The sequence below is a fragment of the Martes martes genome, assembly GCF_963455335.1.
Source record: "Martes martes genome assembly, chromosome: 7".
Lineage (NCBI taxonomy): Eukaryota > Metazoa > Chordata > Mammalia > Carnivora > Mustelidae > Martes > Martes martes.
In genome coordinates this window covers 127,825,605-127,851,713 of record NC_137894.1, presented here as the reverse complement: position 1 = coordinate 127,851,713, position 26,109 = coordinate 127,825,605, and the positions used below count along the sequence as shown (strand labels likewise).

Sequence of the window (26,109 nt, the reverse complement as noted above, 5' to 3'; positions counted from 1 at the left end):
TTATCTCCATATAGTGTTACACTCTATATAGAATGTAATCGATGTTTCTCACATAGGGACATACACTTCTGTATCTCACAATTCTTTTTTTATTTTAAGTCGGCTCCATGCCCCTCACTCGCACCCCCGCCCCGATATCTGCAGTCACACGCTCCCCTGACTGAGCCAGCAGGGCCCCCGATATCTCATAATTCCCGTGTCCATTTCCACCCTTGGTAAACATACAGGTTGTCTGGGGCTGTTGGAAATGATGTGTCTGAGATTCCTCTACATGTCTCTTTATCCATGTGTCCATGTGTTTTCCCTGGGAGTGAAAGGAGGCGTGAAAGGAGGCATTGCTGGGTCACAGGTTGTGCGTATGTTCAGTTTCCTTGATCATATCATTTGGCGAAGCGGCGGGGCCAGAGTGTGTCCCCATGCATGGCAGAGAGCTCCCAGGGCCCCCACACCCTCGCCAACACTTGGTAGTGTCTGACTTTCTAACCTCGACTCATCTGGCAGTGTGGAGTGAGAGCTCATGGCGGCTCCTGTAAGAATTCCTTTTTAATTTACAAATTCAAAGAAGCCACTTAAAAAAAAATCGGATGCATTTCCATATCACTACTGGTTTTTCTGGTGCCCGTGTCTTAGCAAGCACTCAGCCTGTATGAAGAAGCAAGGAGAGAGGGAATGACGGCTTGATTTCAGAAGTGCTTCTAGACTCTCGTGTGTGTGTGTTTGTGTGTAACAGCTTCTGCCTTGGATATGCCTGGGAAATACATTTCAGACATGACAGAGGCTTTCAGATAAAGGGTGATCTTTCTAAAAAAAAATAGATAAATAAAAATAAAAACTTGGGGGTAAGGTGATAATCTCCTCCTCCTCTACCTCCCTCCAGCGCATGCTGTGGCCACCCCAGTGCCTGAGGAATGTCCTTGTCTGTGTGTCTTCCAGGAACGAGGATCTGATCAGCAAGTGTGGAGACGATGCCCGCATCTACATCATGTTCCAGTACCACCTCATCATCTTCATGCTTATCCTCTGCATCCCGTCCTTGGGTATCATCCTGCCCATCAACTACACCGGCACCGTTCTGGGTAGGTGGAGCTCAGTGAGCCCAGGGCCACGGGAACAGGAGGACAGCCCGAACAAAGGCAGGACAGAGCTTGGATCTCAGTAGTCTAGAAATCCAAAACCAAATCCCACGTCTCAAAATTAGTCATGTGACCTGAGGTGCCCCCAAACTTCAGTTCTCCCACGTGGAGACTGGAGATGAGACGTCCGTCGTCCCGAGGTTGGCTCAGGACCCGGCACAGCAGGTGTGCGGTGGGAATTTAGCCTGGAACTGAACACTTAGTGGCAGCCCCACGCGACACCTGGCAAGGTACCTGCTAGGCCTTTGGATGGCATGTGACCTATGGCAGAGATCCCCGACCTTGATCTCTCTCCCCTGCTCCTGTGGTGACAAACATGGCACTGGAAGTGCCAAATTGGTCTCCTAGGAAGTCTCACTATTCGTGTTATAAATGGGCAGGTCCTTTGGACAGACTGGCATTGTGGCTTCAAAGACAGACTTGGTTCCCCCACTTTGACCCACATCAGCTTCCCAGAAAATACCTTTGCCCAAACTAGCAGATCATTTCATCTTCTGTTCAGCAGATCAGTCTCCCCAGGTGTCGGGTCCTCAGCTGTTGGGGGGATTGGGAGACAACGCGTGTCCGGTGCCTGGCACGTAGTGAGTGCTCAGGGACTAACAGCCAGTATTTCACTTAACATATGAGGAGGGACAGAGCTGGAGGCCGCATAACGAGGTGGTGTCGCTTAGCTCCCAGATGCCCAGGTGGCAGCCAGTGGCACCCTGGTTCCTCCCAGGGCTGTTTCTCTAGGCAGAGCTAGGCTTCAGGTACTTCAAGGTAGCCCGCAACGTCCATGCTCCCAAATGTGGCTACCAGAGTCAGCAACCTCTACCTTTCCCAATTCTCTTCCTAACAGCCAGATGCTATTTTGTATATTACGTATTTGTTATATTAATGCAGGATTTCTGGACATGTTTCCTAACACCCAGAGATGTCTAAACCGACAAGCTAATACACTTTTCCAGGAGGATTTACTCTGTCATAATGAGGCAACGTGACACTCTTGTCGTGATGGTTGCCATTGGTGATAGCCTTGCTGGTTTCGTCCCTCCACTCATAGTGGGGCCCTGGGTTCCTTCAATAAGCAGTTACTGGTGTCTGCCACACTCTGCTTGGACACTGGGGATGCCACACGAAGACGTCGTCTCACATCACGGCCATAGAGTCCCATCCAGGAGTCCCAGGGGGAAGAGGAGTCTGCTGGTCTTATTGGGAGTTGGGGGCAATTTCTGGGGAATGAGAAAGAAGGGTAGGACATGGGCAAGTGTCCCCAGACCCCAGGCATTCATTCAGGAGCCTTGAATTCAAGCAGCCCCCTCAACTCACTCCGTCGAGGAACCCGCCTTGAGGTCAGCCACTTTCTTCTCTTCCAGATTGGAACAGCCACTTTGGTCGGACCACCATTGTCAATGTCTCCATAGAGTAGGTACCTGATCCTCTTCCCTCCTGGTCTACTGGCTGGGGCACTGGTGGGGAGAGAAGGTCTGGCATGTGGGTCGAAAACATGGGGACTGCTTTGCTACTAAGAAAAGCCTGGTCTCCTTGGGACCCATGTACTGGGTAGGGGGGTGGAAGACGTTGCATCCTCTCGGTGCCTCGGTGTCCCCAGATCTGAAATAGGTAGAACTACCCTAACTGGCCAGTTCTGAAGATCTGCAAAGATGGTCCTGTTTGTTTCCTACATGCCACCCCGAAGCATCAAGGACCCTGTAGCAAGCAGAGGCTTAAGATATTATTTCCTGCCCACAAAATAGTGTATGCCATCCCTCATATAATGAATAAAGGGTAGACCCGATTCCCGTACGGGAGGGTGGGGACTGAGGACCCACGTGACCTGGCTTTTTGCCCCTCCTATATTATGTCAGCTGACCCTGGCTCTGGGGCCGTGCACACCCACCCTGAGCTTCACTCCTAGTCTGGGGGGAGGCAGGGGAGGACAAGTGTTGGACGTGCTTTGTGGATTTCAACAGCAGCCAACCCAACCGGTGGCTCAACCAATGTGTGCCGAGCCAGATGTGGCCCTGCCAGTCCACCCTGAGGAAAAAGGCCACCTGGGGGTCTTGGCCATGCGTGACCGGCTTCCTGACAAAGCTAAAGGGGCAGGTCCAGCAGGTGTGCGTGGGGGTCCACACGTCCTCGGCCCCACCCCGTCCCCTCTGCCCCTTGCCCCCTCCAATCCATCCAACTCCAAATCCGTCCAACTCCAGACCAGAATGGGGCTCTGGCCTCTTCCTCGCCAGCGTCTCGCAGGCCAGCCACCTGCGTAAGGTGCCTGCGCCTTCCCGACAAGATGTTTTAGTAGGGCGGGAAAGACCCTTCAACATCCATAAAGCCATATTGGCAGATAGCTGGAATGTTTCCTTAGAAACCGTAGAAACTCACCACCTCTGAGGACACGGAGGACTGAGACACCTAGCTAGATGGGGAATATTTGGTGAAACGTCAGGCACCAGGACAAGTGGCGAGGAGAGATTGTGAAACAAGGCAGCTTTTCTCTTCTCAAACCGCACCAAATAAGGTGGGCCCTATTTCTGAGCAGTCCTCTTGGCCACATGCCTTGGGACAGCATCATACAAGCCCAAAGTCCTGGTGCCACCCGTCTTCTTGTCCCAGGAGAGGCAGAGCGAATCTGCTGGGGCCTCCTCCCTCAGGCCCGAGTAGGACGCCCCATCCCTCACCACTGAGGACCGATGTCCCCTCTGTTGGGCTGTCGGGCAGCTGTGGGGGCGTGAGCTGGAGCCACCGGCAGCCCTATGTGGCAGTGAGAAGTCCCTGGGCATCCGCTGCTCACCTCCCAGTGCTGCCACGGCTGGGAGTGACCTCTGCCTCTGACCCTCATTTCCCCACGGATAAAACAGAGATAGTCACAGTAGCACCCTCACATGGTGTGAGAATCTGGTGAGAAAATGTACAGAAAGCATCTCGTCCCCCCCGGGTCTGGCATGTAGTAAGCCCTCAGTCAATGTTAGCCCTGCGGTAGCTGGCATGGGCCTCCCCCTTCTAAGGAGCGCGAGTGTCTGAGGGTGGCCCAGGGGAGACTGCCCTGGTGGGAGAGGGTGGTCTCACCCCTCCTGTGTCTTGTTCCCGGCAGGAGTAAGGTCCTGTGGTTGCATAGCTGCTTCTCCTTCCTCTACTTCCTCCTCAACCTCGTCTTCATGGCTCACCACTGCTTAGGGTTTGTGCCCAAGAGGAGCTACAAGGTGAGTAAGTGAAAAGAACTCCAGACCTGCTCCCTCCCAGCCAGAGCCCGCGCCTGCTGGACCATCCCACTCCCAACCTTCAGAGGCATCCCCCAGTTCCATATAGTCTACACACTGGAGCGGGGGGGGGGGGGGCGTCTCTCCCGAGCAGGGCAAGCCTCCTCCCCTTGGCCCCGGAAATCGTTACCCGGGCCCTAGCACAGTTGTCCTGGTTGGTGAACCACTGGAAGGCTTCCAAACCGGTCGGTATACCGCCACTCCCAGGCGCCTCCTACCCTATGCCCTGCTGCCCAGCCCCTCTCTGAAGACCCCTGGCTCCCCACCATCCACAGACTAAGAGATTAACCCTAAGTGCTCCGTGCCCCCTGCTGGGGGGTGCCCAAGTTCCTTGCCCTTCCACAGTCCCTGAGGTCAGAGACCCCAGGGCCTGGCCCAGGTATGCCCCACTGTCCTGGTTTGGGTCACCCCAGCTCCCGGGCCCTAAGATGAGGGTTTGCACAGCATTCACTTATTTTGAAGGCGATCCTAGGAAAAACCACTAGAGGGTGAGGAAATAGGATGGAAAAGGAGATGCAGGTAAGAGAGAGCAGTTAAGGAGCTACCCCCACTACCCTGGGAGAGAACGTGAACTCTAGAGTTTTCTCAGCCAAGAGGAGCAGTTGGGCATGTTCCCACCGACTCCCTGTCCACTGCTGGTTGAGGCTGCATTCGGGACTTTAACTCTTCATGCCTTGCTGGCTGGCACAGGCAGTCCCAGTGTTTAAAGGGCGCAGCTGCCCTTAGGGCGTAGAGATGAGGCTGAAGGGCAGCAGGTGGCCTGGCAGTGCTGCCTGCCCAAGCCCGCACCCGCACCCACACCGGCACCAGCATGCGCAAAGCCCCAGCCCAGCCCCAGCCCAGCCCCAGCCCGGCCCCAGCCTGGCCCCAGCCCGGCTCCAGCCGGCCCAAGACCCAGCCCAGACCCAGCCCAGACCCAGCCCAGACCCAGCCCAGCGCCCCCCAGCCCCACCCCAGCTCCAGCCCCAGCTCAGCACCAGCCCAGCCCCAGCCCCAACCCCAGCCTAACACCAGACCCAGACCCAGACCCAGCCCAAGACCCAGACCAGACCTAGCCTAACTCCAGCCCCAGCCCAGCCCCAGCCCAGCCCCAGCCCAGCCCCAGCCCGGGCCCAGCCCAGGCCCAGACCCAGTCCATCTCCTGCCCCAGCACCAGCCCCAGGCCCAGACCCAGCCCAGACCCAGACCCAGACCCAGACCCAGCCCAGACCCAGCCCCAACCCCAGTCCCAACCCCAGCCTAACACCAGGCCCAGACCAGACCTAGCCTAACTCCAGCCCCAGCTCAGCACCAGCCCAGTCCCAGCCCAGCCGTAGCCCGGCCCCAGCCCGGCCCCAGCTCCGGCCCAGCCCAGGCCCAGACCCAGCCCAGCTCTTGCCCCAGCCCAGCCCCAGGCCCAGCCCCAGCCCAGACCCAGCCCCAGACCCTGCCCAGCCCCAGCCCAGCTCCAGCCCAGCCCCAGCCCCAACCCCAGCCCCAACCCCAGACCCAGACCCAGACCCAGCCCAAGACCCAGCCCAGCCCAAGACCCAGCCCAGACCTAGCCCAACTCCAGCCCCAGCCCAGCCCCAGCCCAGCCCCAGCCCAGCCCCAGCCCCAGCCTAGCCCCAGCCCCAGCCTAGCTCCAGCCCAGCCTAAGACCCAGCCTAGACCCAGCTCAACTCCAGCACCAGCCCAGACCCAGCCCAGCCCCAGCCCAGCCCCAGCCCAGCCCCAGCCCAGGCCCAGACCCAGCCCAGCTCCTGCCCCAGCACCAGCACCAGCCCCAGGCCCAGACCCAGCCCAGGCCCAGACCCAGCCCAGCTCCAGTCCCAGCTCAGCAACAGCCCAGCCCCAGCCCAACCCTAGCCCAGGTCCACCCCCAGCCCCAGTCCAGCCCCAGCCCCAGCCCCAGCCCCAGCCCAGCACCAGCACCAGCCCTAGCCCAGACCCAGACCCAGACCCAACCCAGCCCCAGCCCCAGCCCAGCACCAGCAAAGGAGGAGGCATGTGGACTGTCTTGGCTCTCGTGGGAAAGGGAAACACCTTTGGCTCCGTGCTCAGCCATTCAGAGCTCCAGGAGAGTATGACCAGCTCCCTCTCTGCCAGCCGTCCTGAAGGACTGAGTCACTTTCCCCCACCCCAGGACGCAATCCACACCCCCCTGAAAGGTTACCCCGAATACACTGGTCTGCAGGCACAGAGGCTTGGGCACCCTTGGCCAGTCTGGACTCAGCTGCTGTGGCCTTCCTTCTTGTCCCCAGAAGCTTCCGCTGAGACTCCCATCTCTTGGAGCTCAAGAGAGGGGATGGCTGAGGGTGACATCCTCATCCTGAGGAGAGAGCCGTGGCTGAGGGGGTGGCTCAGGAAGACATTTCCCACGCACAGAATAAGATGTGAAGTTTGAGGGGCTTCCCCATCCCCTCCCCAGAGCCTACTCCCGTCCTAACTCCCCTGCCCGTCTCACGTTAGGGACGGCCCTGCCACACGGTGGAGAGGTGGTGAGGCCAGAATGAGGGCAGGGACAGTCCACACAAGAACATGAGCAGCCCTCTTCGGTCCCGGAGCTCTGGTCCTCCTCCCTGGCTGGCCCTGTCTGCCCCTTTTGGCTCTTTCTCCTTTGACCTCAGCTGTCTGTGACGGGGGCCTGCCTGCCCTCGGCTGCCCCAGCGCACAGCCTGCTGACATGAGCTTCTCCACCAAGGGGCAGCCTGGTTGAGTAGCAGGCCTTCTCCAGACAGTTCTGGGCCCACAAAGACCCAGACATCTGGGAGTCCCACGTAAACACAGTCTTCTTTCTCCATTGGCCGTCCCCGCTTAGGTCACAAGGACGCTAATGATCACCTATGTCCCCACGGACATCCAAGACCCAGAAATCATCATTAAGCATTTTCAGTAAGTCGATTGAGTGGGCCGAAGCATGGATTGCCTCCTTCCCGGTAACCCTGCCCACATTGTCATGTGGGTAGGAAGTAGAGCGAGCGACACCCCAGGTGGCAGCCCATCCTGGACTTGGCTCAGGATTAGCCTTCCAGAATGGGGGAGGCCCTGAGGCCAGAGCATGAGTGTGTTTGGTGGGGGTGGGAGGTGGTGGTTATCAGTTTCTTCCTTTCCCTCATTGCTCCAACCACAGGGCCCGGCGAGCTCCTAGACCACAGTTACCTAGAGCAGGTCATGTTGGGGCATCTTTTGTGACCCACGTTCCTAGCCCCAGGAGCTCATTATCTCCCATGGGCAGGAATTTCCAGTTCCATCCCCTGGCCCTATTCTGGATCATCTGGGAAGGATGTAGCCATTCTCAGATCACCAGGGAATCAGCTCTGAAATTTGACCTGAGGAGCAAGGAATCGAGTCTCCCACCTGAGAACCAGGGACCATAGGCAGCTGAGCCACCTGGCTGTGTGGGCTGTGGTTTGGGGTGAGAGTCGGGGTAGGACGGCCAGGCCCCAGCACCACAGGCTGGCTCAGCGTCTGTGTCTGTGGCCACAGCGAGGCTTATCCTGGGTGCGTGGTGACCAGAGTCCACTTCTGCTATGATGTCAGGATGCTGATCGAGTTGGATGATCAGAGGTGAGTCTGCAGGGGGGCTCTCCCTGGATCTGGGGTGGGGGGTGCAAGGGGAGGGTGTGGCTCTGCCAGCCCCCCCGACCACAAGATCCTTCCTCCCACTGCCTGTTGGCTGACAGGCGCCACGCGATGCGGGGCCGGCTCTACTACACGGCCAAGGCCAAGAAGAATGGGAAGGTGATGATCAAGACCCACCCCTGCTCCCGCCTGTGCTTCTGCAAGTGCTGGACCTGCTTCAAAGAGGTACCCAGGCCTGGGAATCAAGGGACACGGCTGAGCAGGGGCTGGGGCACAGGGCCTCTAGCTCTGTCCAGGCCTCTGTACCGCTGGGCCCCGTTCCGATCTGCTCTGGGGCTGTGGCTCCTGGCTCCTCCTCCCTTTCCACCAAGCCCTGCCTCCCTGTGGAGAATACAGAGGAGCCGAAGCCTCTCTTGGATCCCCCTCTGGTGTGATCGACGGCGGCTCGCTCTTGCCCACTTCCAGTCTTGGATGGGAGGACCAGAGAGAACGTGATAGGCTGCTGTAGGCTGCCACGCCTCGGGCGTTCAAAGGGCTAGGACAGGAGCATTTGAAGGCCCCGAGGTCCATCTTATCACCCAACCGCTACAACTAGGGGGAGGCCACAGGGCAGGACTGCACTCTAGCCAGTCCAGAAAAGAGAATCATCCCCATTTCCTGAAAATGCTGCAGACGCATTCTGCCACTCCTCTGGGAGTCCAGCCCAAGTTCAAAAGCACCCCTGGGCCCTGCTCTTTGATCAGGGAGCTGATTTCAGAGTCATAGCCTTTTCTTGTTCTCAAAGTGGGATCTGGGAGCCCACTGGGATCCTGAGCCCTTTGCCAGGCTTTGAAGGGAGTTGGGGATGAAGCCAAGGCCTCGGGCCCATCACCTGGATGGAGAAAGGCCTTATGTCCAGGTGAGGCCTTCCTAGAGCTCTGGGTTCTCCAGCTCTGAGGGCCACATCTCGCCCCAGGTGGATGCGGAGCAGTACTATAGTGAGCTGGAGGAGCAGCTGACTGACGAGTTCAACGCTGAGCTCAACCGCGTTCGGCTGAAGCGTCTGGACCTGATCTTTGTCACCTTCCAGGACGCCAGGATGACGAAGCAGTGAGTGCCCGGGCCAGCAGCTTGCTGCGCTCAGCCCAGCCCTGAGAATGGGCTTCTGCTTCTCCAAAACCACCCTCTTTCACCCCTGTTCCAGCCAAGGGGGGAAGGAGAGAGAACCTCCCTCCAGGTGGCCAAATTTTGACCGTCCCTCAACCCCTCAGTTCTCCTCACAGCGAGCCGCCATCTTGCTTTCTAGAGCATGTCTGCGTCCATTTCCGCACAGCTGCCAGACTCCACTTGTCTCCAGAGATACCCAGGCCCCGAGCTTCCCATCCCCATATGTCCTTGCTTCAGCACAGCGGTGGTCAGAGTAGACATCTTGGTTCTTCTTCCAGGCCTTGAGAAGAACGAATCCATTTTTCCCCATTATACATCACCCCTTTCCTCACCAAAAGTGACAGGATAGAGAAGCTGTCTGCTCTCCTGCTGCAGGTCTTCCCTAATTCACAGCCTTACAGCCTCCTCCCTCTTCTGCCCCAGCCTCTGGCAGCTCTACCTTGATAGGGAGTCAATTCAGTGCACTTGGGAATATTCTGGAAGGATCCTTAGGATAGGGTCAAATAGATGAGAACCCCGGCCTCAGTCCTTTGAGGATCGTGGAGATCCTCCTCTCTCTGAGGGAGCCTGACCATACACAACACTTTGTCCTCACCCACCCACACTGTACAAAGGAACAGCGGAATAGCCTAGAATTTAGTCAAATACAATTGTGTGCAATTTTGCAAGTCACTTATACTCTCCAATTTCTTATCTGTCCAGTTTGTTTACTTATATCTTCCCTGTCCACTCCCCAGAGGATTAAGAAGGGATACGTGTTCTCTTTAGTATATATGTTATATAAAACAACATACCGATGTAAGACAATACTGTTTCTTTTCTTTTTTTAAAGATTTTATTTATTTACTTGAGAAAGAGAGAGAAAGCACGAGAAGAAGCAGAAGGAGAAGCAGGCTCCCCGCTGTGCAGGGAACCCAATGTGGGGCTTGATCCCAGGACCCTGGGATCGTGACCTGAACCGAAGGCAGATGCGTAACTGACTGAGCCACCCAGGCGCTCCACTACTGTTTCTGTTCTGAGACACTGTTACTCAGTAGGAAGGGTCTAAGGTTTAATTACAGAAATATGAATTTTAATCACAGAAATATGAATTAGAAGACCAAAGACTCCAATGCCAACACCTGCCCCTCTTTGGTTGTGTCTTCAGGCTCCTAAATTTAGTAGTCTTTTAATTGGAATTATCTTCATAGCCCATTAGCACAGTGTCGCACACAGAAAGAACTCAGTTGGTAGCTATTAATACTGAGATGAGGCTGAAATTAGTACTTCCCACATCCCGCCCTCCCTGCCCCCCCGCCCAGGGAAGTCCCTCCCTCTGCTGCCCCTTTCGTTCAGGGACTAGGTTCTGGGAGCTGCCCACCTCTAAAGCCCTGGGAGGCATACTCGAGGCTTCAAGAATCCCCAGGAAGTGAGGCCATCTGTAGGACCCTGGCATGAGACCCCTCCTAAGCCTGTCGTCCTCAGCCCCAGACCTCTGTCTCCTCCCCCTGTCTCCATAGCATCCGAGAAGATTACAAGTACATCCACTGTGGTGTGCCCCCCCAGCAGTCTTCCGTGAGCACCATTGTCAAATCCTACCGCTGGAGGGTCGCCCTGGCCCCGCACCCTAAAGACATCATTTGGTAAGCCCCCGCTGCCCCTCCCCTCACCTTTCAGCTCCTCTGAGACTGAAGAAGGGAACAGGCTGGGAAAGGAATGGGGGCCTGTTCTCCTATGGGGCTGGGCCCTGTCCTTCCTGAGCACCGCAGCCTCGGCCGACCCCCAAACCCAGCCCCCCACCAGGGCCTTGACAAAGGGTGTGAATGAGGGGGAAGACCCAGGGCCCGGTGTGCATGTAGGTCTGGTGAGCCCCAGGGGCCGAGTTAGGCCAGGGCAGCTTGGGTCTCCCACTGACATGCAGGAACCCCCACATGGGCCCCACTGAAGGGCTGGGACCCGAGGTCCTAAGCGCGTCTCCCTCTTCCATCCCTCCCCCGCCCAGGAAACACCTGTCCGTCCGCCGCTTCCACTGGTGGGCCCGCTTTATCGCAATCAACACCTTCCTCTTCTTCCTCTTCTTCTTCCTCACCACGCCCGCCATCATCATCAACACCATCGACATGTACAACGTCACCCGCCCCATTGAGAAGCTGCAGGTGCCGCCTCTGCTCGGGCCAGGCGTGGGGGCCCCAGGGAGATGAGAGAAGGACTCAGGCGAGGATGGGATGGGGGGCCGCCCTGGAACACGGCTCCCATGCACCACCAACATGGCGGGGGTGGCGGCGGTGTCCGTGGTGGCTGCACTTGACTTTGTTCTAAAGGGGTGAATGCACAGGTCATTGCCCATCTGAGGGACTGGAGCTGGAGAGGAAGGAGAGCGGGGGTGGGGGTCGCAGGCAGGCTCTGGGGTGAGATGGGGGGATGGGTAGTCTAGGCCAGAGGGGGCTTGGAGGGCTTCTTTAGATTGGGTCCCCTGAGGCCAACTGGGGGGTACAAAGTGTGCAGCAGAGGGTGTGGCCAGTGTGACAGCTCTGTTCTCCCCACTGTCTCTAGAGCTGGGGGTCCCTTGTTTGAGGGAGAAGTTTGGGGGTGGGGAAGAGTGAGGTCAGTCCCAACACAGCTGTCCAAGAGAAGCGGGACGTCCATCTCCCTCACTTCCAGACACAACCCCTCCAGGCTGGGAACGCTGGGCCTAGGGGAGCCAGCCCTGAAGTTAGAGGCGGCTTCTCCCTGACAGGGGGCTGCAGAGGAGCTGGACTGGCCCATTTCCAAATCCTATAGCCTCCAGGCTGTCATAACGGGCTGGAAGGCCTCCCCTTCCATATTATCCCCATCCCTATCTCCGACACACACATGCACACGCACGCACGCACCCACACTCAAGCCACACCACCTCTGCTGCTTGCTTCTGACCCCCCTTGTCAGTTTCACAGCAGGCCCCAGGGGGCACCGCAGCTCCCCCAGGGATTCTTTCCCCCCGCTCTCCGCCACCTTCCCCACCACATCACGTTGAAGGGACTGTCTTCTCTCTGAGCTGTGAGATGTCAGTGACAGCAGCTGGCTCTAGCCTGAGGGCGAAGTCCCCAGGGAAAGCCCAGGCTGCCCCTGCAGGGACCTCAGCAGAGAAGACCCCATGCGCCTTGAGGGCACCGCTTGGCCTTGGGGTGCCAGCCTCTGCCCACCCCAGCCAAGCAGACCCCTGGCCAGCAAGGTTGACGAAGAAGGCCGCGTCCACTGCACAGCCTCAGGGAAACCAAACCTGCTGTGGGACTAAGCTCGGGGAGAAGAGGCGGGAGGCGTGGGAGAAGCAAGGGTGGCCTGGAAGGGGGAGGGGCACCCTTCACACTGATGTCTCTCCGCCCTTCTCCGCTCTACCCCTACAGAGCCCAGTCATAACCCAGTTCTTCCCCTCCCTGATGCTCTGGGCATTTACAGTGATATTGCCTCTGATTGTCTACTTTTCTGCCTTCCTAGAGGCCCACTGGACCAGGTGAGAAAGGGGCCTCCTCTCCCCGCCTGCTCTTTGCCCCAGACCCAGCCCCTTCCCTGCCCACTCTCCCACCAGCCTGGTGTCGGGGTCTCCTGTCCGGCCTAAGGAATCGAATTGACGTGGGATGGCTTTGATGCCCAAAACTATCCCAAAAGACCAAGATGTATACATATACATACATATATACATATATATGTGTGTGTGTGTGTGTGTATATATATATATATATATTTTTTTTTTTTTTGAAAGAGGGCACTGAGTTGTCTCTGGGTCTCTGGCTTCAGGAATGCCGAGATGGGGCCGCTGTCTCAGGCATGTGCCCCTTGGGCTGCTCCCTCAGCCCCCAGCCATGCACTGTGAGCAGAGATAGGCAGCTCGGAACTGCAGGCAGAACGCCCAGGGTGAGGAGGAGAGAGCAGAAGAACGTCACAGAGGAGCCCATGAACTCAACCTGACTACAGACCAATGTAGCCCATGTAGCAGCCACATTTTATTTAAAGATTTTATTTATTTGAGAGAGCGAGCGTGCGCAGGGGGAGGGACAGAGGGAGAAGCAGGCTCCAGACGCAGGACTCTCTCAGGACCCCGGGATCATGACCTAAGCCGAAGGCAGACGCTCAATGGACTGAGCCACCCAGGTGCCCCTGGCACTCATATTTTAAACGATGGGAGCTTTAGCCCTAATGGCTGGTTAGCACTCCCCGTTCTATGGTGGCAGCCAATTGAGTGGAAAGTATTTACCGCATCCTGGGACCTCTTTTGCCTGAAGGCTGTGTGGGTTTTGAAAGTGATTTCCTGCACCAGAAGTTCCTGCCATCCGACCAGGCAGTAAGCCATGAGGTTGGTGCTAACAGAAACACTTACTGGTCTTTTCTCTGGCCAAGAACATGGCTTATGTGGATTACTGAGACTCTACAGGGATCCTGGGCATCAGTGGTAATGTCCCTCTGACAAAGATACCAAGCACGCAGCACCTGTGTGCCCTTCCTGCCCGTCCTGTGCCCAAGGCTGACCTGACTGGTTGGTGCTACTGCTCCCAGTGGCCGCCCAGCTCCCAGCGATCTGTGGGGTTGGCATTGGTAGGCACTGTCCAGCCCATTTTCGAGGCCAGGTAGCTGTCTCTGTCTTTCCATGCATTCTGTAGTTATTAGGCCTCTGGTTCTTATCACATGTTTCTTTGTTCCCTTCTAGATCAAGCCAGAATCTGATCATCGTGAACAAGTGTTACATCTTTCTTGTGTTCATGGTGATTATTCTGCCCTCTATGGGACTGACCAGGTACCTCCCCTCCAAGCATCCCTCCCCACTCTGTCCCTAGAGTTGGAACCTCCTCTCACAGATACCAGATACCTCACTACAAATCTATTCCTCAAATGACAGTCACTGAGCCTAGCATGAGCCAGGTAGCCTGTGAACTTTAAGGGGTCAGCCATGAACTCTGCCTTCAAAGAGCTTATCATCCAGCAGGGGCAACAAGCCGTGCCTATCAGCTAACTGACAGCCCGAGTTGGGAAAAACGCAGCCCGTGTGTGCTGGAAATCCAGAGGAGGGAGAGAGCGCTGTGGGGAGAATGGCTGGTGAAAGTTTGCTAGAAGAGGCAGCTTTGAGATGAGAGGCCAGAGGGTTTGGGCAGGGGTGGCCCAGCATGAAGGAAGCGGAGAGGCAGTATGGGCTGACCAGCTGGAACACTAGAATGCCAGAGTCTCTAGGGATTGAGTCAGGGGGGTCAGAGCGAAGCAAGCCAGGCCAAGAGAGACCGAACTCCAAGACTCAGCTCACAGATTCCTTAACAAGGCCTACCTTGTTCTTGCTTCTAGTTTGGATGTCTTTTTCCGGTGGCTCTTCGACATCTACTACCTGGAGCAGGCGTCCATCAGGTTCCAGTGAGTACGAGAGCGCGTGCCCCAGGCATGCCCCCATGTCCCCTGGGGCTCCCGTGGGCCCACGCCAGGTAGACACATGTCTCCTTCATTTGCTCACACTGGTAGAGGTGAATGTACACAAAGATTGTCATGAAGGAACCTCTTAACCTTTCCCGGGCCCGGGACCCATTTGGCAATCTGGGAAAAAGCCCAAAGATCTCTTCTCCGAATGAAGTTTTGTAAATAATTGTAAATTTGTAGGACATTGCCCCCACACTGTCTGTGTACCTGTCATCCAGCTCCCCCTCCGGTAACTTGCATAACTAAGGCGCCGAATCACAACCAGGAAACTGGCTTATTCAGATTTTGCCGGTTTACTCTGAATCGATTTCTTGAAATGCACAGAATACCTGCAATTACAAAGAAAACCAATTATGCCGCAGTATTGTTACCAACATTTTTTTAAAAGATTTTATTTATTCATTTGACAGAGAGAGAGATCACAAGTAGGCAGAGAGGCAGGCAGAGAGAGAGGAGGAAGCAGGCTCCCCGCCGAGCAGAGAGCCCGATGCAGGGCTCAATCCCAGGACCCTGAGATCATGACCTGAGCCGAAAGCAGTGGCTTTAACCCACTGAGCCACCCAGGCGCCCCCAAAATATTTTTTAAAGTACATGTGTAATAAAATCCTTACTAGCACATTTAATAAGAGGACAATGCATTTTACATACCTGCAAGCCAAAGTTACATTTTATTGTTTTAGAAGCATCAGCATGAATGCCGAGGCTGCTTAGCCGGCAGAACATTCCGTTGGGTGGGAGGCGGGATCTTTGACAAAGCAACATGCGTGTCATGTTGGACATCCAGCCAATTTTGATTTTGTCTTGTTTTCAGGTTACAAATATGGCAAATTCCAGTTTTCAAAGGTGTAATGGTGCAAATGACATGCAGGCTTTCACAGCTGGCTTTATAGGGCAAGGACCAGAATTCTCTAAGATTTCTGCAGTTTAATTCTACTTGTGTTATGTTGGACTCTTTTTTTTTTAAGATTTTATTTATTTATTTATTTGACAGACAGAGATCACAAGTAGGCAGAGAGGCAGGCAGAGAGAGAGGAGGAAGCAGGCTCCCTGCCGAGCAGAGAGCCCGACGTGGGGCTCGATCCCAGGACCCTGAGACCATGACCTGAGCCAAAGGCAGAGGCTTAACCCACCGAGCCACCCCGGTGGCTGGACTGTTTTGTTTTGTTTTTTTTTAAAGAGGAATGAGTTCATCTTTGGCTAGGTCAGTAACTTCGCTGCAGTTCATGTTTGAGAGAGAAGAGTTATAGGTCCATGACTCAACTTTGATGCCATCAGGAAAGAATAGGTTTTGAAGGCGTTCTGAAGTGTATTCAGGGAGCTCATGGATTTCTCCTTTCAAAGAAGTTGACGGAATTATGTAGATGGGGACACATGACAGGTGACAGAGATGCCTGGGTCACCAGTGTGAGAACAGGCAGCACGGCCATCCACTCAGATGGCCAAGTGACTCCTAGCTGAAGCTGGCCAGCTGTGTCAAGTACACACCTGAGGACAGGAACATGTCCGTCATGTAAAGTTAGCGTGTCTAATTTAGCTGCGTGTTTAATAACTACCATCATTTTGAAGTGATGGTAAGTGCAAGGGTATTATCAGATACCGCTACCAACTGTACCGGACTATGAAAATATATTTAAGATTTTATTTATTTATTTGAGAGAGATAGAGAGCAGGAGCAGCGGAGGAAGGGAGAAGAGAAGCAGGCTCCCCGCTGGGCAGGGAGCCCCATGCGATGCAGGCCTGGGTCCCAAAACCCTGAAATCATGACCTGAGCTGAAGGCAGACACTTAACTGACTGAGCCACCCAGGTGCCCCCAGAAAATATCTGATTTCAACTGGTGACTGGGTCACAGCCATAGTTGACATTGCTGTGGTTTGTTGCCCATGTTCTTTTTTTTTTTTTTAAGATTTTATTTATTCATTTGACAGAGAGAAAGATCACAAGTAGGCAGAGAGGCAGGCAGAGAGAGACGGGGAAGCAGGCTCCCTGCTGAGCAGAGAGCCCGATGCGGGGCTAGTTCCCAGGACCCTGGGATCATGATCTGAGCAAAGGCAGACGCTTTAACCCACTGAGCCACCCAGGTGCCCTGCCCATGTTCTTAGTAGAAAGAGGTGGTGCATTGCAGGTAGAGGCTCGTGAATGTCAAGACACGTGTTTTCTTCATTTGTTCACATTCAAGGTCACAGGCCCCCAAGCTTCTCCCCACGGACTCTCTGGGGTCTGTGGGTCCTGGTCCACACCCCTACTTTGGATCAACCCAGAGTGTGTCTCCCAACACACCCACACTTGATGTAGACCAGCCCCATCCTTGCTCAGAAGGGTGTGCATTAACCTAAACTGGGCTGGGGGCACGTGTGTATATGAAGCTTACTCTCCCCATCTCCACACTCACCCTCTGCCCCCCTCCCCATCACTACCCCCACCCCTGCCCTCCATCGCTTCCCCATCACCACCTCCTCCCCATCTCTACCCCCACCTCTCCACCCCTCCCCCCTCCATCCCCACCCTCCACCCCTCTCCCAATGTCCCCGCCCTTTCCTTCTCCCTCCGGCTTCCGTGCCCTCTTCTACCGTCCACACGGCCAGATGTGTGTTCCTGCCAGACAACGGCGCCTTCTTCGTCAACTATGTGATCACGGCAGCTCTGCTGGGCACGGGCATGGAGCTGTTGCGCCTGGGATCCCTCTTCCTATATAGCACCCGCCTCTTCTTCTCCAGGTCGGAGCCAGAGAGAGTCCACATCAGAAAGGTGGGGGCTGGGCTCAGGCCTGCACACAGCCTTTCCCTTGGCAGGGGGGTCATGACGGGAGCCTGCTAGGGGCGTGAGGGACCCGAGGTGAGAGGCGAGGTGGGCTGGGGTTGGCAGGGAGCCCGCCTCCAGGCCTGAGCCACCAGGCAGCTCCCCCCGGGGTAGACAAGGAGCTACAGACGGAGCCGAGCCAAGGGGACCAGGCCGCCTCCAGTGACCCCCGCTCCCCACCCCAGAGCCAGGCCATTGACTTCCAGTACGGGCGCGAGTACGCGTGGATGATGAACGTCTTCAGCGTGGTGATTGCCTACAGCATCACCTGCCCTATCATTGTCCCTTTCGGTGAGTCTCCCCTCGGGCACCCTCAGGGCTGCGCAGCCTCAGGCCGGGAGGAGGGGTTGAGCCCCCCAACCTCAGAGCATGAAGGCTGGGGACAGACTGTGAGCAGAGCAGGGAGGGGCCGGGGCGGGTCAGGGGAGGTGGGACAGCTGCTCACGCACGATGCTTGGTGACGGAGTGACCCTTCACCCAGAGGACAGAATAGACTCTGGGGGGCTCAAGGGAAACGGGGGTCCCAGAGGTCAGCGCCACAGGGCTCCCACGGCCCGTCTGTGGCCCTCGCTGCCCAGACAGACCTGAACCTGGCTTCTGTGGCCCGGGGGGCCCGGCCATGGAAGCAGCGGCTGAGCACATGTGCCCTCCCCGCGCCCCACCCCCCGCCCCACAGGGCTGCTCTACCTGTGCATGAAGCATGTCACCGACCGCTACAACATGTACTACTCCTATGCGCCCACCAAGCTCAACGAGCAGATCCACATGGCCGCCGTCTACCAGGCCATTTTCGCACCACTCCTGGGGCTGTTCTGGATGCTCTTCTTCTCCATCCTGCGATTAGGTGGGTACCAGGCCCCGCCTTCCTGCCCCCGCCTGCTTCCCGCCGCCGCCAAAGGCCCTCGGCAGCACCTGTGCTCCGGGCAAGCAGAGAGGGCCCAGGACAAGCATGGGCTGCTCACGACTGCAGCCCCCCCGTCCCCAGTGGCTCCTCCAGGCCTCAGTTAGAGCTCGGACCTCAGTCCCTGCAGACCTCTGCAGCCGAGAGGAGGACGCAGACTAGCGCGGTCCAGATCGTATGCACTTGGGTTGAGGACCCTCCGAGCAGGAAACACCAGTTTCCTTCGTTCTAACTCAGGGCGGGCAGGAATATAATATTAGCTGTGGGGCCCAATTCTGGTGACGTACCCCCTGGGATCCTGTGAGGTCTTCCAGATTGCCCAAAACCTGGAGGAGGATTCGGGGTCTGCCCCAGTGGCAGATCCTGCTCTTGGCCACACAGAGCTGCTGTCCCTGTCCCCTCTGAGGCAAGAGGCTCACATAACCTCCTCTCTGCCACCGTACCGCCTCCTGCCTTCTCCCCACACCCGCCTTCCCTCAGGGACCCTGCACCTTGAGCTCCTCAGTGGAGCGGAGAAGGGAAACCGTATTTTCTTCGTCTGCTGTCACGGCGGCAGCTGGAAACCGCTCCGCTCGCCTTCACTTCTGTGCGCCCTCCATCTGTCGCCGTCTCCCCGTTTAACCCCCTAGCCTTTCCCTGCCGCCTAGCGAACCTCTGTTTTTTAAAAATCGTTTTCCTCCTAAGTATAAAAGACTATATATGTTTATTATCGAGATCTGAATGCCCCATCTTCGCCCCCGAGCCTGCTGTCTGTGTCGCTCTCGGACCTCATTCTGTGCGCACAGCCTAGGGGAGAGGCCGGAGCAGGAGGGGGCTTATTGGTCTATTCTTAATTTTCTTTTCTTTTTTTTTTTTTTAAGATTTTATTTATTTATTTGACAGACAGAGATCACAAGTAGGCAGAGAGGCAGCAGGTGGAGGGGGGGAGCAGGCTCCCTGCTGAGCAGAGAGCCCGATGCAGGGCTCAATCCTGGGATCATGACCTGAGCTGAAGGCAGAGGCTTTAACCCACTGAGCCACCCGGGCACCCCTGTCTATTCTTAATTTTCAAAACTGTTATTTCCATGTCATAACGTCCTGTCGTGTATCCTGAGTCTCTCCCCTCACCATAGTATTCTGCGGGATTTCCCGTGTTACTGACATCCTGTTTGAGCACGCACCTTGAGCGAATTCCACCCACTTCCGTCAGCTTTCCATGGTGGGATCCCAAAGCTCTTGGCCATTTTTGCTCTTACAGAAACACAACGAGCAGCGTCCTTATGGGTTAACCTCTGACGGTAAAGACTGACCTTTAATCTTTACCTCAGTAGAAAACTGGCATCATAAAAAAATCACCAAATGTCCCCGGGCGACATGTAAGTGACTTGAATTCTGGATAGCTCTTCAGTGCCACTAGCACAGGTGAGGGCTGTGTGGGAGCTCGCAGGGACCGGCATGGCTCAGTGACCGTGTTTGGGGGCAGCAGCATGTATGAGTGACCTGGAGCGACTGCCCCAGAACTGTGACCTGGGACAACGTATGTAAACTGACAGGTTGAAAAGGACGTATTTCCTGGGCACTTGAGTGGACTGGATACTTAAGGCAATTAAATTTTGTCACAGAATCCATAAGATGCCAAATTCCAAACTGGTCCCATAGCACAAGGGACGAGGTCACGGTCAGGTGCATCGACTCCAGTTGCTAGGAGGACTGGGGCAGGGGCCTCTCTGCCTTGGACTCAGAGCCCCCACAAAGGTGCTGAGGGGAGCCCCATGGGACCCGGCGTCTCTGCTGGCAAACTTCTGCCCACGGCTCCGGGCCTCAAGCACCAAACCCCACGCACGGCCTGTTCTTCTGCTTGGCAGGTACGCTCCACACCATCACCTTCTTCTCCCTGTCCACGCTCATCTTTTCCATGATCATCGCTTTCCTTAGCACTCTTCTGGGGAAGCTCCAGGGGGTATCTGACTATGAGGTGAGTTACCCTTCCTTTCCTCCATTCGTTCTCGCTGCCCCCTGCCCCCTCACACTGAGCCATGGCTCTAGGCTACCTCCTGACCTGTGTACCCCGGGCACCAGACATTAAAGGTTCCCTTGCGTGGCCCAGGCACCATCCCCCTCGAGCAGTGGGGAGATTTAAGACAGCTGTCCTCACCTCCTCTCCTACCCTCCCCTCCCAGTACCTCCTCCAAACAGCGGGCCACTGGCGCTTCCCTCCTTCGGTGCAAGCCTGTCCAGCCACCGAGCTGTGAGCACCGGTGGATGCTTGAGGCAGAGAAGATGGGATGGGGGGCGGAAGGATGCTGTGGAGAAGGACGATGCCCTGGGGAAGGGGGGGTAGTTATCACACTTTTAGGAAGCCCAGGCTATTGAACTTGAGGCCTGGCTCTCGGGGCCCCATGATTCCTTTGGCTCTTAGCCAGCAGAGCCCGGCCCCATAGTTAGAGAAGGGAGACAGTCCCTGCCTGCTGAGATCTATGCCAACAATGTTGTGTGCCTTCCGTGGGCATTTCCCAACGTGGCATGTCTCTGTGGCCGTGCTAGAATGATTTCTGGGGACTAAAACTTTTTTTTTTTTTAATTTTTCACGGTTACCCATTTTTCTCTTGGTTCACGTTTATCTATATTTCTGCTTATGTCAACGAGTGCGGGTTTTCTGTCTATAATAATAAATTGTGTCTCTTTAAAATGAAGGTATATAAAGAAAAGAAAGGAAGTTAATTTAAAGTTCTGGTATCCTGCTGAGTCAAAGGAGGGAGCCTCTTGGAAGAGGATCCTTTTACTCTGAGTGGCATTGCCTCTGGTGGCCCTGGGCTTAGACCCCCATGGCCCTCTCTGTCCAGCCCCGCCGCCATCCCTGGCTCGAGAGCCATAATGAACTAGAGTGGACAATGCCTCCGGCTCTGTCTTCCCCATCCAACAATGCCATGCGGTTTGGTGGCCCACGGGTCCACTCTAGAGAAGGGAGACAGCAGGGGCTCTAGACCGTGACGTCGGACTGGTCTCAGAGAGAAGGGAACCCGGGGGAGGAAAGAAGAGACAGTTGAAGTCAAGGCCTTTCCGAGAGTCCAAGCAGGCTCATATTTGAATCCCAACCCCAACTCTCCTTACTTTCCCCCAGTGTGGTTCTTGGGGATGGAACATTCCAAAGGGCCACCAGCATCCCGGGCCTCTCTCTGCAGGTCTGGGAAAACAGAAGACGGCGTTGAGCGCCAGGGGAGCCAGAGGCCCAGGTGCAGATCTGGGGAGGGAGGGAGCAGAGGGTGGACACCCCCATTCCGTGACCCTCCACATCTCTCCCCCACTGCTGCAGCCCGAGGAGGAGATGGAGACCGTGTTCGACATGGAGCCGAGCAGCACCTCCTCCACGCCCACCTCCCTTGTGAGTCACTGCCTTCCCCCTGGGGGACAGGTCAGGAGCGGGGGGTACCTGCAGGAGTGGGCTACTCCAGCCGCAGCGTGGGGGGGGGGCGCTGGCATTTAGTGCCCACCCCGGGGACTGGGGAGGAGGTGGGGGCCCCTGGGCTCCCTCCCCTGACACAGCAGGACTTGGCCCAGGTCAGATTGCTGCCGTGGCCGTGGCTGAAGGGATGGGAAGACGGAAGAGGCCAGACATACTCTAAAAGGAACCCAAAGAGGAAGAGAAAGGTCAGGGCGGGCCCAGCCACAGCGAGATCAGTCATATAGACACAGGGACGTGCTGGGGCTCGGCCTCAGGACCAAAGGCTGCCTCCAAGGGCACAGATGCCAGGCCGAGCGGCGCGCCCAGAGCGGCAGGAGCGATCGGAGGTCTGCACCGAAGGGTAAGGCAGCGGCAGCGCCGCACGAGCGAGCCCCTCAGCGTGTGAAGAAACGAGGCCAAGTCAGAATGAGGGGGCCCGGCAGGCTGGCCTGTTGGCTCCCTCGCTGTGGCTCAGCCTGGAGCGGCCCGAGCGCTCGCCCACAGCACTGCCTCCAGTGTGGATGCAGCGCCACCGATGTCTGCTCTGAGCTGGGTACCCCGACGCCAGGGAGCCTTGCAGGAGCACAGAAGAAGGGGCCCCAGCCAGCCTGAGCACTCAGGGAAGGCTTCCCGGAGGAGGGAACATCTAATCCGACTCTAGGAATGTGGGAGGACGGGTTGCTAGGCGGACTAGGATGTGGGGGAAGAGCATTCAAGGAAGAGGATCAGCCTGTGCCAAGGCCTGGAAGAGAGAATCTGGAGCGTGTGGGCACCGGAAGACAGTTTTCGGCGTGGTGGAAATGCGGAGTAGGCAGCAGGGCCCAGAGGGGTGGGTGGAGACAGGGCTCTTGGGTCACCACAGAGCTGGGGAAAATGCACAGACCCAGCAGTGGTGGACATGGTCCAGCCCGGTGCACAGAGCAGTGGCTCATCCTCACCTCCGGGGGGGAAAAAACCCTCCAGATGGGCAGATTTCCTGCGGCAGGTGATGGGGAGAAGGGATGCTGGTGTTGGAAAGTCCCCATCAGAGCAGGGGCCTCTCTTGAGGTAGCATCTCTCCCCAGGGGCCCTCGCAAGATGACCCCTCTGGAATCTTCTTAGGAACCTGACTTTGCCATTCTCAGTTCCTAATCCTTATGATAGGATAGGCCCACACAATAGGGGGTCTTTGTCCTTATTTTACAAATGGGGAAACTGAGGTTCAACGCGATCAACTAATTGAGACCCCAGGGCATTACTGAGAAAGGCAGTGGCAGTACAAAGTTTGAAGTTGAATTCTGAAGCTTGAGCTTTAAAAAAAAAAAAAATCACTAGAATTGATTTTCTTAATCTTTTATGACAACCACGGTCATATCTGAACACTGCAGATAATTATAGGGGAAAAAACAGAGAAGCAAAACCAAGAAAATAAAAAGTTCATAATTCCACCACCCAGAGATGACTATTGATAACTCACTGTCAATTCTCTCGGGTATATATGTAATTTTTGCTAAAATGAAATGATACTGTTCATACCATTTCATAATCTGTGTTTTTAGTTAACAATCTCCATCTTTCCACATACATACGTTTCTATGCCTTCAAATATTCAGCCCATACTCGAATCACCCTGAGTGTTCCAGAAATATCTTTCACCAAGCATATCCAAGCATGTGTTTATTGCCTGTCAGACAGACCCAGCCAGTGGTCCTGCAGAATTCCCCACCTTCTGGGTTTTTCTGGCTATTTCTTCGTGATGTCTGGCAGCAGGTTCCACTATCCTCTGTATTCTCTGAAAACCAGAAGTTCAGCCCAAAGGCTGGAGAGATTCTGATTCAGCCCTGGGGGCTAAAACACATGGCAGGCGGTGCTGTACCTACTCCAGGAGACACAGACTATCCCATTTTTTCCTCACAAAGGATGCTGGTGACTCCCAGATGAGGGGGATGACAGTGGCTTCTCTGTTGTTCAGTTACTATTTTGTCCCTTAGGTTTACAACCAGAAGGTTTATATGGGGTTTACTTTGGAATGCTGCAAATATCTAGATTCTTCTGGAGGAAAAGTGTCCCCTCATCAACCAGGACTCTGCTCTGGTTTCACTGACATGAATTCCTACAGCAAAGATTCTATCCCATAATCTCCTGTTTTCAAAATAAGGAGTTGGTGTAAAAGCCATTCGAAGGATGACGAAGAACTCTGTCCCTAGTACTTCCTATTTTTCTATTCCGCTGCCCTCCCAGGCATTCCTGGGACCATTCTTGGATTTGACAGGGCCCATGGCCAAGACCTCGGCCAGCAGTCTCCTTTTCAAATCCTGATTCACAGGCCAGCCGATGACACACCCCAGGGGAGGTGTGGCTGCACTTGTTAGGCTGTACTAAGAAAAGCACTAGCTCAGGGATGGGGGTCTCTCCAGACCCCAGATCGGGGAGCCTTGTATCATCTGCCCCTGGGTTCAGCCTGACCTGGAAGCAAGAATGATCAGAACCTTGCTGAAGGAGCAGGGGGCTAGGGGCTAGGAGGCCTGCACTGACTCACCCTCGGAGTCCGAGTTGCCCTTTGAATGATCGAGAGCACTCGGCAGGCCGAACGGCCAGACCTCGGGCTGCTGGGGGGTGAAGGAAGGATCTGTGGCTCAAGAGGGGCAGAGGCTCGGGGGGCAGGGCATGGTGAGGGTGTGCCCAGGGCCCAGCCCCAGGTGTGGCCTCACCCCTGTCTCCCCTCTGTCCCAAGCAGATGTACGTGGCCACCGTGCTGCAGGAGCCGGAGATGAACCTGTCCCCTGCCTCCTCCCCAGCTCGGCACACCTATGGCACCATGAACAGACAGCAGGAGGAGGACGAAGAGGAGAGTGGTGTGAGGGGCTTTGCACAGGAGCTGGGCTCTGCCCAGTTCCAGGAAGGGCTGGAACTGGAGGGCCAGAGCCAGTATCACTGACCAGGACCCGAGGCCTCCACCTGGCAACTCCTCGGGAGTGGCGGCCAGGGGAGGGCCCAGTAGGGGGAGGCAGGAGGGCCACCCGGCCCTCCCCACTACCTCCTGCAGACTTTGTGAAGGCCTCAACGGAGACACCTGTGCCCCGGCTGTTGGCCACATGGAGGCCCAGACCTGCTGACCAGCTCGAATGGGAGGTGCTGGGCAGTGCAGAGGGACCCCGGGGTGGGATGAAGGCTACAGGCGGGCACCGCATCTCGGGAAAGGTGGCTAAAGCCCTGAGCACAGAGACTACAGGCTGAGGGACCCTCCCGGGGTCAGAGTGGAAGTGTGCGTAAAGGAGAAGGCAGAAAGACGCCCGCCAAAGACTCTCCAGGGCCTCTGCCAACCTTTAACCAGCTGCCCTGCTGAGGAGCTCCCACGGCGGCTCCCACCCCGACCCCAGCCCTGCTCTGATCCCTCCCCTGCGGCCTAAGGAAGCACAGGTGTGCTCGGGGCCTCATCGAGAACAGCCCCGTTACGGGGATCACCCGGAGCTAGGGCCAGCTGAGACCCTTCCTGGTCCTCTGCCCTTCGGCGGCCATCCCCGGGAGCAGCGGGGTGCCGACCTTCCTCCTTCCTATTCTTGCAAGGGCAGCTGGGACATGATCCCTCTGGGCTCATTAAACAGGACCTGTGTGCATTTTGATGAAGGCAACCTTGGCTGGTTACTACAAGGCGGGAGGGCCAGAGGCAGAGTTCATGGAGCGGGGTCTTCTCCCCGGACGCTGGGTGATAGGAAACCAGATACAGCTCCCCAACCCCCAGGCCTTAATGAGAGGACCCTCAAGGTCAAGGATGTGGCCACTGAAAGTTGCTCCTGCCTCACACCCACCCGAGTACCTGGACCCCAGCATAGCCAAGGTGGGCAGCCGCTTAGGGTAAGAATCCCGTGCCTCAGGCTACAGGCACAGGCCGTTCCCTGGTCTCTCGAGCGGGACCTTTCCTCTCTCGGGGCCACCTGCATCCTGGACTGAAGACCGCTCGAGCAGCCTCCAGCATGGTCCTGACCCAGGCACTACAGACACACTGCTGGGAATGGGCTGGGGGTGGGGGCTGTGTCCTCCACAGAGAAGCCTTTTTTGGGGGAGTAAGGCTGCCTTCCCAGGGCCACCACCACGCAAGAACTGGAGGGACCGACTCCGGAGTAGGAACAATGCTGGGGACACCCAGCACCTTTGCCAGAGCCAATGGGCACAGACCTCTGCCTCTGAGGACAGGCCCCCATCAGGACCACCCAGCGGCACAGCAGGGGAGGACGCAGACAGGGCTGGCTGAGGCCTCAGGGGACCAGAAGGAGCCAAGTCAAAAGGGGCCTGCGTGCTCTAGGGCTCTTCTGAGCTCCCTCCCGCAAGGGTGTGGGTCCCTGCAGCCACCCTGCCGAAAGCAGGCCCCAGGTTCACCTCACCTGAGCCTTCCCCACCGGGTCCCAGGCACATGGGTGCCCCTGAACCCAGACCACCTGGGGTTCACCCCTGCTCTGCCTGTGCCCACACCTCAGCTGCAGACACTCCAGGCTTCACTTCAAGAAATAGCCCCCGAG

The 26,109-nt window shown here is 56.4% G+C and overlaps 1 protein-coding gene across 1 annotated transcript in view; it reads left to right on the top strand.

Annotated features, from left to right (window-relative positions):
* Nucleotides 1-24,530, top strand: part of TMEM63C (transmembrane protein 63C) — a gene marked incomplete at both ends in the record, with an annotated part of 34,637 nt that extends 10,107 nt beyond the window's left edge. Inside the window, 18 exons of the mRNA XM_080808494.1 lie at nt 934-1,076; nt 2,489-2,537; nt 4,207-4,315; nt 7,173-7,246; nt 7,841-7,921; nt 8,038-8,161; nt 8,892-9,025; nt 10,582-10,704; nt 11,064-11,217; nt 12,445-12,551; nt 13,743-13,829; nt 14,369-14,434; nt 17,078-17,240; nt 17,477-17,582; nt 17,968-18,135; nt 20,037-20,146; nt 21,485-21,553; nt 24,330-24,530. Of these exons, the coding sequence (XP_080664620.1) occupies nt 934-1,076; nt 2,489-2,537; nt 4,207-4,315; nt 7,173-7,246; nt 7,841-7,921; nt 8,038-8,161; nt 8,892-9,025; nt 10,582-10,704; nt 11,064-11,217; nt 12,445-12,551; nt 13,743-13,829; nt 14,369-14,434; nt 17,078-17,240; nt 17,477-17,582; nt 17,968-18,135; nt 20,037-20,146; nt 21,485-21,553; nt 24,330-24,530 (2,068 nt within the window). The remainder of the gene's footprint in view (nt 1-933; nt 1,077-2,488; nt 2,538-4,206; nt 4,316-7,172; nt 7,247-7,840; nt 7,922-8,037; nt 8,162-8,891; nt 9,026-10,581; nt 10,705-11,063; nt 11,218-12,444; nt 12,552-13,742; nt 13,830-14,368; nt 14,435-17,077; nt 17,241-17,476; nt 17,583-17,967; nt 18,136-20,036; nt 20,147-21,484; nt 21,554-24,329) is intronic.
* Between the last annotated feature and the right edge of the window lie 1,579 nt (nt 24,531-26,109).